This window comes from Chelonia mydas, chromosome 2 (genome assembly GCF_015237465.2).
Source record: "Chelonia mydas isolate rCheMyd1 chromosome 2, rCheMyd1.pri.v2, whole genome shotgun sequence".
Taxonomy (NCBI): Eukaryota; Metazoa; Chordata; order Testudines; family Cheloniidae; genus Chelonia; species Chelonia mydas.
Window position 1 is genome coordinate 149,559,746 of NC_057850.1, and position 17,247 is coordinate 149,576,992.

At 49.5% G+C, this 17,247-nt stretch overlaps 1 protein-coding gene across 9 annotated transcripts in view; it reads left to right on the top strand.

Annotated features, from left to right (window-relative positions):
• The first annotated feature begins 8,055 nt into the window (after positions 1-8,055).
• TEX10 (testis expressed 10) overlaps positions 8,056-17,247 on the top strand; it is a 122,190-nt gene continuing 112,998 nt past the window's right edge. For 6 of the 9 annotated variants that reach the window (XR_005224473.2, XR_006288795.1, XM_037893422.2 and 3 more), the window contains exon 1: positions 8,056-9,063. Coding sequence is in view for 4 of the 9 variants with exons in the window: in XM_037893422.2 (XP_037749350.2) it covers positions 8,947-9,063 (117 nt within the window). In the remaining 5 variants the exon portion in view is untranslated. Of the gene's footprint in view, positions 9,064-10,137; positions 10,245-12,989; positions 13,056-17,247 lie in introns of those variants that run through there. The other 3 variants (XM_037893425.2, XM_037893424.2, XM_043540331.1) reach the window with 3 other exon arrangements.

Below are 17,247 nucleotides of genomic sequence, written 5' to 3' on the forward strand. Positions count from 1 at the left end.
ATAGAGAGGGGCCCGGCCATGGAGTTTGACTGAAGGAGACCAATTCTCCAATTTGTTTAGGGCATTTTGAATTCCAGTCCTGTGCTCCAAAGTGCTTGGTGTCATCTGCAAATTTTAGAAGCATTCTCTCCACTCCATTTTCCAAATCATTAATGAGAATATTGAATAGTACCAGACCCCGGACTGATCCCTGCAGGACCCATTAGATACACCCTCTCCGTTGGACAGCCAAGTATGGAGGAGGACTCTTGGAGTATGGGCTTTCAACCAGCTATGCACCCACATTATACTAATTGCATCTAGACCACATTTCTCTAGTTTGCTTGTGAGAATGCCCTGTGGGCAGGAGTGAATGTAAGTCTAGGGACTTACCGGTAAGGGGCTGGGCTGGGGCCGGCTCTGGCCCCCAGAAGGGGCAGGGCTGGGGGAGGTCAGAGCCATCCCCAGCCCACCCTGTACTGGCAAGCCCCCTCCCAGGGGTAACAGCGGCAGCTGGGGGCTCTGGCAGCATTTTAAAGGGCCTGGCAGCCGGGGGCTCTGGCAGCATTTTAAAGGGCCTGGGTCGGTGGCGGCGGCCAGAGCCCTGGGCCCTTTAAATCGTCCCCGGAGCCCCGCCGCTGCCGCTTCCCCAGGGCTCCAGCAGCAGGACTCTGGGGACGGGGCTCCGGCCGCCACTACCGACCCGGGCCCTTTAAATCATCCCCGGGGCCTGCTGAAGCCCTGGGGAAGCGGCGGCGGGGCTCCGGGGATGATTTAAAGGGCCCAGGGCTCAGCTGCTGCTACTGCCCCGGGCCCTTTAAATCACTGCCCCAGCCCCGCTGCTGCTACCCCAGGGCTCCGGCAGCGGGGCTCTGGCAGCAATTTAAAGGGCCGGGGGCTCCAGCTGCTGCCGGGAGCCGCAGGCCCTTTAAATTGTGCCTGGGGAAGCTGATCCACCCTGGTACGGCACACCGGGGCGTACCAGCTTACTTTCACCTCAGCCTGTGGGACTGTGTCAAAAGCCTTATTAACACCAAGCTACATCACGTCTACTGTTTACCCACCTCTACTAGGCCAGTAACCCTGTCAAAAGAAGGAACTAGGATTGCTTTGTTCTTGACAAATCCATGCTCACTAGTCCTAAGAACCAAATTATCCTGTAGGTGCTGACAAACTGATTGTTTAATAATTTGTTCCAGTATCTTTCCAGGCATAGAAGTGAGGCTGGCTAGTCTGTAAGTCCCAGGGTTCTGTTTGTTCCCCTTTTAAAGGTAGGTCCTGTCTTGTTAATGGATGGGAAGATGTTCTTTTTCTGGGTTCTCAAAAGAGAACTGGTGCACAGTACCTCGTTTATTAAAGCCAAAAAAATGGAGGCAGGAACCTCTTCTCGCCTCCTGGCAAAGAGCCCCAGGTGACTAAAATAGTGGGACTCACATCCCTGAATGGGCTTTAAAAAAGACAATGGTTAAAATTTGGCCCTGACCATTTCTTCTTTTCATAGACCAGCCATTTTAGCAAAGTTTAAAATTCCTTGGTGCTCAACACCTGGAAACACCCCTTTCCCCTTCACAGAGGATTTTAACACCCCCTTCTCACCCAGGTTCACTGCTGCCCCGAGTTAGAGAACTGTCCCTATTCCCATGGGACAGATGGGCATCCTGAGGTACAGAGAAGGGACATGACCTTCCCCAGGTCCCACACAGCAAGGCAGTGGCAAAGCCAGAAAGAGAAAGTCACCAGTCCTGACTCCTGTCCTAACTAACAGACAAGAAACCCCCCAGAGGCAGGGATAGAGCCCAGGAATCCAGATGGTGGGAAAGTTTTCATTGAAACTGTTTTCTGTCAGAAAATCCCATTCAGACTAAAACAGTTTGTTTCTTGAAATCGTAACAAGTTGGATGAAAATTCTTTGGAAAAATGTTTTGTTTGCAAAACAAAAGCATCTCCTGTTCCTCACAGTTTGGTAAATTGTCTCATCATACAGAAAGAGGAGACACTGTGATCTAGACCTGAGGTGGGCAAACTACAGCCCGGCCCGTGGGACTATCCTGCCCGGCCCCTGAGCTCCTGACCGGGGAGGCTGGCCCCCGGCCCCTCCCCCGCAGCCATACCGCCACACGGGGAGCGCTCTGGCCTGCTGCTCCTGCCGGGCTGCGTGGCTTGTGCCCGCCCACCTCCCAGGCTTTCTAATAAGCCAGTCCTGCCACTCTGAGCGGCATGGTAAGGGGGTGAGGAGTGGGGGAGGAGGGGGTTGGATAAGGGGCAAGGGTTCCTGGGGGGCAGTTAGGGGACAGGGAGCAGGGGGCGGTTGGATGGGGTGGAGGTTCCGGGGGGGGGCGGTCAGGGGACGTGGAACTGGGAGGTTGGATAAGGCGTGGGAATTCCGGGGGGCCTGTCAGGGGGTGGGAGTGTGGATAGGGGTCGGGGCAGTCAGGGGACAGAGAGCGGTTGGATGGGTCGGCGATTCTTAGGGGGGAGCGATCAGGGGACGGGGAGCAGGGGGGTTTGGATAGGTGTGGGAGTCCCGGGGGAGGCCTGTCAGGGGGCGGGGGTGTGAATAGGGGGCGGGGCAGTCAGGGGACAAGGAGCAGGGGGGGTTGGAAGGGTTGGGGGCTCTGAGGGGGGCAGTCAGGGGGCAGGAAGTGGGAGGGGGCGAGGACCAGGTTATTTGGGGAGGCACAGCCTTCCCTACCCAGCCCTCCATACCGTTTTGCAAACCTGATGTGGCCCGTGGGCCAAAATGTTTGCCCACCCCTGATCTAGACAATCAGATGAGATGCTTCGGTCTGAGCTAAGTAGTTGCTGCTCTTAACAATTTCAAAATAATAAAACAGAAATAAAATAGAGTCTTTCAGCTATTATAGTATGTCATAATCTGATACGACTGACTCAACGTGATGGGGTACTTCATATTCTGCACTGCTTCCAGTGACACTGTCCAATGGATTCCCAACCTCCAACCACGGGGAGGTAAGTAGGAGAGGATTGTAATTTCTACCTGACAAAGGAAGAAACTAAGGCTGAGAAAGGAACAGTCTCTTGTTTTATGTCACACAGCCAGTTAGTGGCAGAGTTGGGAATAGGACCCAAAAGTCCTGACTTTCAAACTAACCATCACACCTTGAATTTCATACATTGCATTGTCAGAATAACGTTCTCTCAAATGAGCAATAAACCAACAATTGTTAATAGTAATTATTCAGCAAGTATTTTAGAAGAACTGGAATGTTAGAGAGAATTATGAACTGCTCAGAGACAATTAATGCAGAGAAGTAGCAAAAGTTAGTCAAACATATTATTGGTTGTGACTTATTTGCTTGGTCTTGAAAGAGAACAACAAAGACCTGAGTCTCCTTCCTGTCAGTAAGCTCAAACTCATCCAATCAGGGTAGAGACTGTGGGGTGGGAGGCTGAGCGTTCTCACCAAAGATCAGCCCAGGTCACCGATGGGGATCACTGTCAGAGCACTATTCCAGCCCCACCTTTTTGGGTGGGCCTCTCACAATGGGACCTGCAGAGCAACCCCCAGCCCCATCCTCCACACCCACACTCATCCTCCTGGTGGTGGGAGGGGAACAGGGGAAAGGACAAAAGAAGCAAGAGAAGAAGAGAAAGGAGGGAGGGATGCAGGAAAAGGGAAAACAAAAAGGACAAACCCCAATGTTCTCAGTGATTCTAAGGCACAAAGTCCAAGGTGGGGAATAAAATTCTGCCACCTTAAGCTAGTGTTTTCCATGCTTAGAATTCAGCCGGCACCAGATGTATCAGACTAAACAGGTTCCAAACCTCTCGGAGGTTCTTACCTTCTGAACAGGGATGTCTGCTTTCCAGTAAAATCAGTAAAAGGAAAGGAGAAAACTTGAAAGAGGGTCCTCCTCACGCTCACGTATATGAACCAGAATTCTCTCTCAGTCCTCAAGGAGAGACCTCGAGAAGGAGACTTGCTGAGGCAAAGCCACAGGGATCTCTGAGGTTTCTCTGGCTCTGCGCCCCTGTCCTGCCTGGCTGATGTCAGCATCTCTCTGTGACATCACCACCTCCCCACCACCTTTGACCAATAGGCTGAGGTCCCGCAAAAGGCCCTTGTGATGTCACTGCCACACCCATCCCTCCCCTGCAGTGCTGATGTTCTGCCCCTGGCCAGCCCCTTTGGATGGTTGAGCTACTCTCTGTGGATCACCCCACTCAATGAGTGTTCATTGCAGGAAGCAAGCCGGCTAGACAGTAAAACATCAGAGGCTGCTCCCCATGCTACACTCAGTTTTTCATAAATTAGTAGACTTTCAGTTCAGAAGTTAGAGCATCTAATATGACCCCCTGCATATCACAGGCCTCCTGTATGGCACAGTAGCTGGTTTTTGACCAAACACATTCAACAAAGGCATGTAGTCTTGATTAAAATACATCAAGAGATGGAGAATCCACCACTTCCCTTGATACTGTACTTTGTTCCTTAACCCCTCTGTGCCCCTTGTTACTTGTCACTAAGAGTTTCCTGCGTTCCATGGGGAAGTTCCAGAAGACTAAAAGAAAGATAATATTGTGACAATATTTAAAAATGGTAAATGGGATGAACTGGGTTATTATAGGCCTTTCGGTCTGACATGGGTCCTGGGCATAACAATGGAGTGGCTCATATGGGACTCAATTAAAAAAAGAATTAATGGAAAGTAATATAATTAATGCCAGTCAAAATGTATTTATGGAAAACAGATCCTTTCAAACTAACTTGATATCTTTTCTGACGAGATTATAGATTTGGTTGATAAAGGGAACAGCGCTGATGTAATATACTTACTACATGTAATATACTTACACACCCGTAAGACATTTGACTGGTATCACACAACATTTTGATTAAAAAAACTATAACAATATAAAATGAACATGGCACACAGTGAGACATGGGCAGTGGGTGAAGCTTCCCCTTGGGGTGGCTAGCTTGCTACCCTGCCTCTTCCGGCTGAGGCCCCGCCCCTGCTTGCTGCTCTCAGCCCCCTCTCCTGGCCCTGGCCAAGGTGTGGGGGCTGAAAGCTCTGCCCCTCCCCACTATGGTCCTACCCTGGATGGGGTGGGGGGCTGAGAGCTCAGTTTGGGCCATGGGACGGTGTGGGCTGAGACTGCAACAGAGCTCTCTCCCCTGGCTGGAACTCCAAGCCTGGAGTCCCTCTCTCATTCTGCCCGCGGCCATGCCCATGGCCCTTCCTATTCTGCACCTTCCCCCACAGCCCCTCCCCTGTTCCACCCATGGCTCAGTCCCCATTCCTCCCCCACTTCACCTCTTCCCCCCTGAAATTAAATAGAAATGTAGGGCTGGAAGGAACCTCAAGAGGTCATCTAGTCCAGGGGTTCTCAACATTTTACCTTCTGAGGCCTGTCCCACCATGCTATAAAAATTCCAGGGCCCAGCACCAGCGGGGTGAGGGTGTGGCTTGGGGTTCTGGGTTTCAGCCACTGGAGGCGGGGCTCGGGGCTTTAGCCCTGCAGGGTGGGAGCGGGACAAGGGGGTCAGGGCTTCTCTCTTCTGTGGTGGTGGGGGAGGTTAGGTCTCCGGACTTTAGCTGCCAGATGGGGGGGCCTCGGGGCTTCAGTAGGGTGACCAGGTGTCTGGTTTTCGACTGGAACATCCAGTCAAAAAGGGATCCTGGCAGCTCTGGTCAGCACCGTGGACTGGGCCATTGACTGTCCAGTTGGTGGTGCTGAGCAGTGGGACTGGCAGGCTCCCTGCTAGCCGCCGTGCCTTGCGGCTCCCAGGAAGAAACCGGCATGTCCTCCCTCCAGCTCCTACATGTAGGGGTAGCCGGGGGTGGGGGTGGGGGTGGGGGGCAGCGTGGGTCTGCATGCTGCCCCGCCCACTGCCTGCAGGCGCAGCTTCCATTGGCCAGGACAGGGCAAGGGACAAATTAGTGCGCCTAGGAGGCAGCCGTTGAGGGGTGATGGTGTGCACCTCTCCCGCTGCTGCTGGCCCTCTTCTCCTCCTCGTGCTCTTCCACGTGCTCCTCCTGTGGCTGGGCTTGAGCTGCGGTGCATGGCCTGCAGCAAACTGCAGTCTGTCGCCCCATCACCGGGACCCAGGAGTTGGAGGTATGTGTATCCCCATCTCAGAGTGCTGGGAATGGGGCTGCACCCCCATCCCCCTCACTGCATTCCTCCCTGTCCCAACCCCCCTGCACCCTCATGCCCCCGTCATTGCATCCCTCCCCATCCCAACCCAGCTTCACCTCCATCTCCCTCACTGCATCCCTCCCCCGTCCCATCCCGCCCAGTCCCCCACACCTATCCATCCTAGCCCTATACCCCTTACAGCACTCTCCCACCCATCCTCTCCACATCCCAGAGCCGCCACCCCATGTCCCTCACCCCCACAGCCCTGTATCCCATTCACCTGCATACACTGCTGCACTCCCTGTGCTCCCCACATCCTCATGCACCTGTCGCCTTCTGCTTTCCCCTGCATCCCCATTCACCCCACATACCCCCATATCCCCTCCTCTCTCCTTCACTGCCCCCTTTCACCCCACTTTTGTCTAGCTACATTATAAACTCTTTGTGGCAGAATCTCTCTTTTTATGTGTATGTCCAGCATCTACCTCCCTGGAGCCCGATCTTAGTTGGGGTCTCTAGGCACTAAACAAAAATTTTAATAATAAATAATGCGGAAGTACATATGTTAGTCCATGCTAGATGTGTACACATGAATACACGTGAGTATCTGCATGTAGGTGTGGGAGTCAGTTTCTACAGATTTATTTATATAGGTATATGGACAAGTATGCATTTCTGTGGTTGTACGCTACGGATTTGTATTTGGGCTTCAGGAGTGGGCCATTAATGGATCCATTGCAGCTGTGATAATGTGTGGTCCTAAGTCCACACATAAAATTATAATAACGTTAGTGAACAAAAAACATGGAGCTGATTACGAAAAATGGGAAAGGGGAGGGAAAGAATCATGAAAACCTTTGTGAAATTTCATTTTTTTTAACATTAGCCTTTTTGACTATTTTGCTGCCAGTTCTAGCGTCAGGTAACAAATAAAACATGAAATTAGCATAATACATCTGTCAAAACAATAAATATGCCTGCTTGGGCCTTGCAGTGAAAATGAGCACATGAGCAAGGGTGGGGGAGAGCAAGCGATGGAGGGAGGGGGGATGGAGTGAGAGGGGGTGGGGCCTCAGGAAGGGGCAGGGCAGTGGGTTGGGCAAGGGGGTTCAGTTTCTGCAATTAGAAAGTTGGCAACCCAGCTTTCAGCCTTGCAGTGTGCCAGGGCTGGCTTTAGCACTGCAGTGTGCTGGGGCTGGGGACTTCTGCCCTGCGATGCACCAGTGCTCAGGACTCCAAGCTCCCAGCTTTAGCCCTGTGGGGCGGAGGGGCTCGGGGCTTCTGCACCACAGTGTGCTGGGGCTTGGGGTTTCAGGCTTTAGTCCTGCAGGGCACTGGGGCTCCAGGTTTCTGCCCCGCAGGCACCGGGACTCTGGGCTTTAGCTCTGCGGTTTAGGGGGACTCAGGACCCCCCAGGGGGCAGCAAACCCACAGTTGAGAACCACTGATCTAGTCCATTCCTCCACAATGGGTCAGGCTTAATATACCTAGAGGGAGTTAGGGTGCGGGAGGGGGTCCTGACCAGGGGCAGGAGGTTGGGGTGCAGGGTCTGGGAAGGAGTCAGGGTGTGGGTTCCGACTTGGGGCAGAGGTTCCCAGCCAATGGGAGCTGCGGAGCTGGTGCTTGGGGTAGGGGCAGCATGCGGAGCTTCCCTGATTGCCCCTGCATGTAAGGGCTGGACATGCTGGCTGCTCCTGGGAGCCGCATGGAGCTAGGGCAGGCAGGGAGCCTGCCTTAGCCCCACTGTGTCGCTGACTGGAATGTTAACGGCCTGGTCAGCAGCTGCCAGGGCCCCTTTTCCGCCGAGCATTCCGGTCGAAAACCAGACGCCTGGCAACCCTACGCCCTGTCCTGCAGCCGGCCCGTACACTCTGTGACTCTGGCCTGTTGGCGAGAGGCCCAAGGGGGATGGACGAGAGCAGGGCTTGGCCATGTACTGAAAAACCACACTGGGGCTTTAAGAATGGCTTATGTGACGCTGACTTTTATTTGCCAACTGGTTTCTGAAGCACCAGAGAAACATGGCGGCCGAGATCTCGCTGCCCCGTCCATTCGCATCCGCTGCGAGGAGGGCAGGTGCAGAGCGACGCGGCCCTGCCCCGGGGCTGTGAGGGGGGCTTTGCCTCTCTTCCCCTTCGAGCCCGGCACGCGGCGAGTCTCGCGCCGCAGCGTGACCCCGGCAGAGGGTGCTGCAGGGAGGGCAGTGCGCGCACCTGTCCCGGCCCGGGACTCTCCCTCTGTGACTGTCCTGTGCGCGCACGCTGCGCCGGTGGGCGGCGTTGAAGGGGCACGTCCAGCTAAGCAAAGAGAAGCCGCGCGGCGATGAAGCAGAAGTTCCGTACAACACGTAGGGCGCCCCTGTGAAGAAACTGCATTTACGGGAAAAGCAGGACTTGTGGCACCTTCCAGACTAACCAATTTAAATGCTCAAATAAATTGGTTAGCCTCGAAGGTGCCACAAGCCTCCTTTTCTTTTTGCGGAGACGGACGGACGCGGCTGCTGCTGCTCTGAAACCTGGATTTACAGGTTCTGACATCAATTTGGCGGGAATTCTCCAGAACCAGCGAAGGGGCTCCGGCTCCGCCTTCCGCGTGCTGGGCGCCTTCCCGCCTCCCTTTCGCGCGCCGTTCGCCAGCAGGTTGTTTCCCCGCAGCGTCCCGGCATCGGCCGCGACGCTCCGGGAAGTCCGTGGGAGGGACGCGGCCGCTTGCCGCCGGCTGCTGTTAACGTCGGCGCCCCGGGCCCGGCAGAGAGCGGCGCGCGCGCGGCACTAGGGCCCCAGAGCCGCCAACGGATCTCTCGGCTTCAGGGCGCCGCCCAGACCTGAGCGGGCGGCCGCTCTTCCCTCCCAGCTCCTCTCTATGGTCGCAGGTCCCAGTTCCCGCCGCCCACTCCCGTTAGTCACGTGGGCAGCGGTTTCCGGCGGGGACTCGCCGTGGCTGGAGCGGGGAGGTGGCGGACGCTCGCCGCGTGGGTCGGTGAGTGCGGTCCGCGCGGGGCCCCCTCCGCCCCCCACTCCGGGGGGCCCCGCGCATCAGCCCCGCCCCCTCCCGCCGGGTCGGTTTCGGGGAAACCGGGGATTCGCCCCCTGCCGCCGCCGCCTGCTGCCGGGGGCGGTTACACGGCCCCGGGCTCAGCCCCCGCCGCTCGCTGCGGGCCGGGGGTCCCGCTCCCCTCCCCCGCTCCCCAGCGGAGCCCCGGAGAGCGGGGCGGGCGCGACACCTGGGGGCGCTGCCCCGGGGCCAGGGCGGATTCAGCCCCCCGCGCCCCGCTGCAGAGGCGGGGCAGGGCACCCCCCCGAGGGCTGCTTTGAATCGCTGACAGCGAGACCCGCGGGCGCGAGAGCAGCCGCTGCCGGGCACCCGCCTCTGCGCGTGTGGGGGCGCGGTGTGAACCCGTCTCCTGCCGGCTGAGGGGTCCCCCCTGATGCTCCGCGAGGCGCTGATCCTGGGAGCTGCTCTGGGCGGGGGCGGCTGCTGCCCGCCCCCGGGAAGCTGGCAGGGTTGGGGCTCAGCTTTGGCGCTACCAGCAAGTAAGAATAACAATGAAAGCTCGTCTCGCAGCGAGCCTAGCTGTGCTCCGTTTCTGAGCTCTGACGCAGCGGCAGCAATAACTCAGCAGTAACTAACTGTCTGATAACTAAAAAAGAAAAGGTGGGGTGGAGAGGAGGCAGCACATGGAGCTAGGAGCTGGAGGTCGCCGCTTCCCATGAGCCGGGTAGGGAGCCTGCCCCAGCCCTGCCACCTTCCCCACCCCCTGGGCCGTGACCCTCCTCGAGCACCCACGGCACCCCGCCAGGCCGCACCCCTCCCCTCCAAGCACCCACTGTGCCCCCCAAGCCGCTCCCCTCCCCCATCCCAAGTTTTAGTGAGGGGTATATAGTAAAAGTCATGGACAGGTCACGGGCTGGGAATTTTTCTTTTGTGCCCATGACCTGTCCATGACTTTTACTAAAAATACCCATGACTAAAACATTGCCTCAATTATCAGCTATATAGGGTTTGGCCAGGTAGAGGCCCTGAGACTACCTGTTGTCCTAGGCTTGTTGCAAATGGTTGAGTTGAAAACAGAAATTTCTACACTTCCCGTCCTGCTGCTCAGAAAACTGCATCAGCAGAAGTGGATTTGACCAGTTCTTACCGTTACTTCTGCAGCAGGGGTACAAGAGCTCACCTTTTCATTGGATAAACTTTCTTCTGATAAGTTTATGCCAGTACCATACACTTTTCTCAAATTATCTATATAACTCAAAAACTTTTTAATGCACAGTTAAAAATCACAACTGGCCAGGTTACATGCTGTGGAAGCTTTTCTTTTGTGATTTTTAACTTGCAACATTAATGTTGCATTCTTATACATTTAATTGCCTAGCTTTCTTTTAAAAGTAGGTGTGGGAATGACCCCTACGTATATGCACTTCCTTGCGGTATAGATACATTTCAGGTAAACTGTGCATATCAGCTGTGCATGCCGTTAACTACACGAGTAACAGGTATGCACGTCAAAGACCACATAGTTTATTAAAATAAACTTGTTAGTCTCTAAGGTGCCACAAGTACTCCTTTTCTTTTTACAGTTTATTGGGGATTCTTTTATGGTGTTCTTCACACAACGCACAGTCAACCTGTGGAGCTCCTTGCCGGAGGATGTTGTGAAGGCCAAGACTAATAACAGGGTTCAAAAAAGAACTAGATCAGTTCATGGAGGTTAGGTCCATCAGTGGCTATTAGCCAGGATGGACAGGGATGGTGTCCCTAGCCTCTGTTTGTCAGAAGCTGGGACTGGGCAACAGGGGATGGATCACTTGATGATTACCTGTTCTGTTCATTCCCTCTGGGGTACCTGGCATTGACCAATGGCGGAAGACAGGATACTGGGGTAGATGGACCTTTGGTCTGACCCAGTATGGCTGTTCTTATGGTCTTACGTATTCACAAGAACTGCGCTCCAGTTAGGGTGGAGACCTGCTCTCCACACAAAAATTTGAAGTTTCTGTCCTGCTGGAGAATCCAGTGTATTGCTCCCTCTTGAAATCTGACTTATTTAATCTCTCCCCACTTAAAAAAAAATGTAAAAACTTACTTTTTCAGAGGTATTTTTAAGTTACTACCACGGTTGCTGTAGTGTTTTTTTTTTTGTTTTGTTTACGCACCTTGTTTATGAATTTGTTGAGGCTGGGATGTTCTTTTTATTAGTTAATGAGAATTGTTTTGATGGTGGTGGCACTTTTGCAATGGAGCAGTCGGGGCGGAGCTTTGTGAATAAAATTATTATTTATTTGGGGATGCAAAGTCTGAATTGTGAGTGTTATATAGTGATTAACATTTAAAAACCATCTGAGGAGTTGAGGGGAGTAGAATGAGTTTGGGTGCCCGGCCATTTGAAAGGAGGGTTCAGGTTAGGAGGCAGCACTAAGGCAAACAGTTGTCTCCACATTTTGGAAAAAACTGCTCATTTAAATAGATGTAATTGTGCTGCTTACAATGTAACATTTTCTTTTGCTGTATATGCTCAATCTTGCATTTTTATACTGTAGAATCTCAGTTACAAATACCTTGGGAATGAAGGTTCTTTGTAACTCTGAAATGTTTGTAACTCTGCACAAAATGTTATGGTTGTTCTTTCAAAAGTTTACAACTGAACGTTGACTTAATACAGCTTTAAAACTTTATTATGCAGAAGAAAAATGCTGCTTTCCCTTTACTTTTTTAGTAGTTTACATTTAACACAGTAATGTACTGTATTTCCTTTTTTTTTTTGTGTGTGTGTGTCTTTGCTGCTGCCTGATTGGATACTTCTAGTTCCAAATGAGGTGTGTGGTTGACCGGTCTGTTCATAACTCTGGTGTTTGTAATTCTGAGCTTCTACTGTAATTTTATTTTGGAGGAATTTTTTTTCATTTAATAGAGCACCTGTTCATTGAAAACTGTCAATTTCGCAGTTAATCTGTTTCTGAGTTACATTTTTTGTGGGTGTGTCATAACCATACAGCTAAGGGTAGCCTAGAATTCCTCCTTACCTGTAAGGGGTTAAGAAGTTCAAATAACCTGGTTGGCACCTGACCAAAGGGACCAATGGGGAAAGAAGATACTTTCAAATCTTGGGGGCAGGAAAGGGGGAATTCGGAGGCTTTGTTGGTGTGTTCTCTGGGGAAAGCAGAGGGGCATCAGGTCAAAATAAACCTCCTTCTCCTATAAACCATCCTGTACAAGTCTCTGATGTTACACAAAGAGTAAGTAAATAAGGCAAGGCGCGTTAGATTACCTTTTGTTTTCAACTTGTGAATTTTCCCTTTGCTAGAGGGAGGTTTATCCCGGATTTTTTGTAACTTTAAAGTTTTGCCTACAGGGGAATCCTCTGTGTTTTGAATTTGTAAATACTGTAAAGTATTTACCATCCTGATTTTACAGAGGTGATTCTTTTACCTTTTCTTAAAATAAAACCCTACTTTTAAGAACCTGACTGATTTTCCCATTGTTCCAAGACCCAGGGATTTGGGTCTTTGATCATTTTGTAACCGATTGGTTAGGATATTATTCTCAAGCCTCCCCAGGAAAGGGGGTGTAAGGGTTTGGGGGGATTGCTGGGGGAAGAGGAACTCCAAGTGGTCCTTTTCCCTGGTTCTTTGTTAAATCACTTGGTGGTGGTGGCAGCATTACTTAAACCCAAGGTACAAGGGAGAATTTGTGCCTGGGGAGTTTTTAACCTAAGCTGGTAGAAGCTTAGGGGGTCTTTCATGCGGGTCCTCACGTCTGTACCCTAGAGTTCAGAGTGCGGGAGGGAACTCTGACAGGGTGCGAGGGAAGATAGTTAGCATTTTTCTTCAGTGCAAAGCATACATTTTATACCCATCCTCCATTCTCCTTCAGAAGTAACTTAATGGATTGTCCTCAAACTTAATCACCTCTAGGATGGAGAACAAGCATAATATATTTCATTCCAAAGGATGATTTAAAGAAAAAAATTGTTGGTGAGTAAAAACAAGCTGTTCTAACGAGAGAAAAATTTGCACCATAACAGCAGTTGCAACCAGTTAGTGCTATATGGTTTGTGATTACATAATGGAAATTATATTGGAATGCATTTATGCATGCCGAGAGGCAGATAAAGATGAGCTGAAAATCAAAAGCTTGTAAGATCTTAGAGCAGGGATTGGCAACCTTTGTCATGTGGCCCACCAGGGTAAGCCCCCTGGTGGGCTGGGCTGGTTTGTTTACCTGCCAGGTCCGCAGGTTCAGCCGATTGCAGCTCCCACTGGCCATGGTTCGCTGCTCCAGGCCAATGGGGGCTGCGGGAAGCGGCGTGGGCCGAGGGATGTGCTGGCTGCTGCTTCCCGCGGCCCCCATTGGCCCGTGGGAGCTGCGATTGGCCTAACCTGCGGACACGGCAGATAAACAAACTGGCCTGGCCCGCCTGGGGGCTTATCCTGGCGGGCCGCGTGCCAAAGGTTGCCGATCCCTGTCTTAGAAGCAATATGGGTATAGATGCTACCTGTTTAGTTTGGGACCAAAATGTAAGTTTTGTAAAGCTGTTTAACGTGAATAGATTATTTTTTATTGAAACAGGATTTGTATTTCAGTATTCTCATGTATTGCTGTGAACTCATACACAGCATTGAGCTAGTACATGAGAATTGAAAGTCACAAACTAAAATGTAGCTTCTAAGTCTAGTGTTAACTATCCAAAAGAAGTGAAATCTGTCAAGTGAATTGGATTTAAAATTTTCATTTTTAATTATTCTGTGTAGATGTGCTATTACTAACACAGGCAAGGGGTTTAAGAAAGATTGCCCTGACAGTATACATATAAAACATAAAGTTGCAGACTTTACTTTCTCTTCTGGCAAGAAAATATGCCTTCCGTAAACAGAGGTACAAGTGATGAATTTTGTTAGAAGTTTCTATATTTGGTCAGCAATACCCCAGCTTTCTTTAATTTAAAAAAAAAAAATCCCTTTGGGTTTGTTAGTTTAATGGTGAATTTTGTGTTTCTGTGTGTGTCAAGTTTCCCCAAAATCAGTATAGATATGGAAAATTTATGGTGGCTGGGATTTTGCTTGTTCTGGCAGATACCACAAAATTTACAGTAATGATTTCTCAGGTTCTTAAGGTAGTGGTTGTCAAATACAGGACTAATTCTATACATTTAACTACAGTATTGTGCATTTTCTGATTTTATAATCTTAAAACCAAAACTTAAAAACTAAAGAAAAAATAATTCTGAATTTCTACATTGTAGGTTAATATCTCAAATTGAATGTAAGATTAGTAGAAAATCTTTACTAGAATATTTGATTTCTTTGAAAGCTACTGAGCCTTTTTAGAAGTTGAGAGATTCACTAAACATTTGCGTACTTTTTTGGCAAGGTCCAGTTATTTTTATGAAACCACTTAATGAACCCTGATATTTATATATTTTTATTTCAGAAACTGAATATTATACTGGTATGAAGTCTGGGATTTGCTATAATATAATTATTGCTAAAGTGAGTCTTGGACTAGTGCAAAAAAACTGTGCTAAACTAACAATCCAGTGAAAAGAAAAGGAGTACTTGTGGCACCTTAGAGACTAACCAATTTAATTGAACATAAGCTTTCGAGAGCTACAGCTCACTTCATCGGATGCATACTGTGGAAAGTGTAGAAGATCTTTTTATATACACACAAAGCATGAAAAAATACCTCCTCCCACCCCACTCTCCTGCTGGTAATAGCTTATCTAAAGTGATCACTCTCCTTACAATGTGTATGATAATCAAGTTGGGCCATTTCCAGCACAAATCCAGGTTATCTCACCCCCCCCCCCCCCCCCCCAACCCACTCTAACCCCTCAGACAGAGACAAACACCTACAAGATCTCTATTAAGCATTCTTACAACTACAGTACCCACCTGCGGAAGTGAAGAAACAGATTGATAGAGCCAGAAGAGTTCCCGGAAGTCACCTACTACAGGACAGGCCTAACAAAGAAAATAGCAGAATGTCACTAGCCGTCACCTTCAGCCCCCAACTAAAACCCCTCCAACGCATTATTAAGGATCTACAACCTATCCTGAAGGATGACCCAATACTCTCACAAATCTTGGGAGACAGGCCAGTCCTTGACTACAGACAGCCCCCCAACCTGAAGCAAATACTCACCAGCAACCACATACCACACCACAGAACCACTAACCCAGGAACCTATCCTTGCAACAAAGCCCGTTGCCAACTGTGCCCACATATCTATTCAGGGGACACCATCACAGGGCCTAATAACATCAGCCACACTATCAGAGGCTCGTTCACCTGCACATCCACCAATGTGATATATGCCATCATGTGCCAGCAGTGCCCCTCTGCCATGTACATTGGTCAGACTGGACAGTCTCTACGTAAAAGAATAAATGGACACAAATCAGATGTCAAGAATTATAACATTCATAAACCAGTCGGAGAACACTTCAATCTCTCTGGTCACGCGATTACAGACATGAAAGTTGCGATATTACAACAAAAAAACTTCAAATCCAGACTCCAGCGAGAAACTGTTGAATTAGAATTCATTTGCAAATTGGATACAATTAACTTAGGCTTGAATAGAGACTGGGAGTGGCTAAGTCATTATGCAAGGTAACCTATTTCCCCTTGTTCCCCCCCCCCTCTTCCCCCCCCAGGCATTCTTGTTAAACCCTGGATTTGTGCTGGAAATGGCCCAACTTGATTATCATACACATTGTAAGGAGAGTGATCACTTTAGATAAGCTATTACCAGCAGGAGAGTGGGGTGGGAGGAGGTATTTTTTCATGCTTTGTGTGTATATAAAAAGATCTTCTACACTTTCCACAGTATGCATCTGATGAAGTGAGCTGTAGCTCACGAAAGCTTATGCTCAATTAAATTGGTTAGTCTCTAAGGTGCCACAAGTACTCCTTTTCTTTTTGCGAATACAGACTAACACGGCTGTTACTCTGAATCCAGTGAAAGTTTTATGAACTGATCCCTTTGAACCGCCAGCATTAAGACATGAATACTACATACCACTGAATTTTGGAGGCACTCAGATTTCGAATGATATAAATCATTATTTTTATCCCAGGAAGGCTGAGAGTTATTGGCCCTTAAAATCATATAATGACATCTTGCTTTTTATTTTTCTGCTTGAATCCTGACATGATTTTAACTGCCACTGTCAGGACCCATTACAGCCAGAAATCATACAATCAGAAATCTTAGAAACAACTTTCATCTGGTATAGAGTATTAATCTATTGGGTTGTGATATCAGCTGCTAAAATTCTGTTAGTCCTAAAGTGGAGGTATGATGCAGTACACAAGATTATCAGAATGTAGGAACCTTAAGGTGCAGTGTTTTGTGATTTGATAAAGCTAGAAGCAGTGTGTCAGTACAAATATGTTAAAGCTTTGATTCTGAACTAAAAAGTGTCTCTAAAAATGGCATCATGGGGTTTCATTTTTTCTCATTGTGTACCTAGGTTAGGAAAATTTATGAGCATTTTATCTGTGCTGGTGCATCTGCATGGCTGCTAGTGACAGTACAAACTGTAACATAGGCAGGGCACAGACAGGATTTTTACCACCACATTGCCTACACCCTGTCTACCACTACAGCTTCTGCTGTTGGTACCAATGGTGCAAAAATGTTTATACACTTTCCTAGATGAAAGCCAATATGCCTTGACTTTTCAGTCTTTTTATGTTTATTTTATTTATTTTCTCCTAATTACTATTGCTGCAAACTTAACCTGTGGTCTGAGAGTCAAGCAGCCAGGTTCTTTCCTTTTCACTCATTGCGTCAGTAATGAAAGTTTTGTAGGTCAGATTAAGGCCTCAATTACACTTGTGCAATCTGGTTGTCTTATTTGTGTTGTTAGATGTGCAGCTGGTTGGGATTTTCTGACTGATGCACAAATGGAATAGAACCCTGCTCTAGGAGCTGCATTGGCTTTGCAGTGCTAACATGAGTAAAAAGTCGTAAAAAATGTACTGTTTGTTGGGAAAGGAAAGCAGATTTCACTCTGAATGCAGGTAGGGAGCAGTTATATTGCTTAAGAAGGTGCCCTTCTTTGTAAGTCTTTTTCAGATCTGAACCATACTTTAAGGAGCAATAAACTATTCCAGAAGCCAGTTCTTGAGAAAAATAGACATGGTTTTACCGTAAGT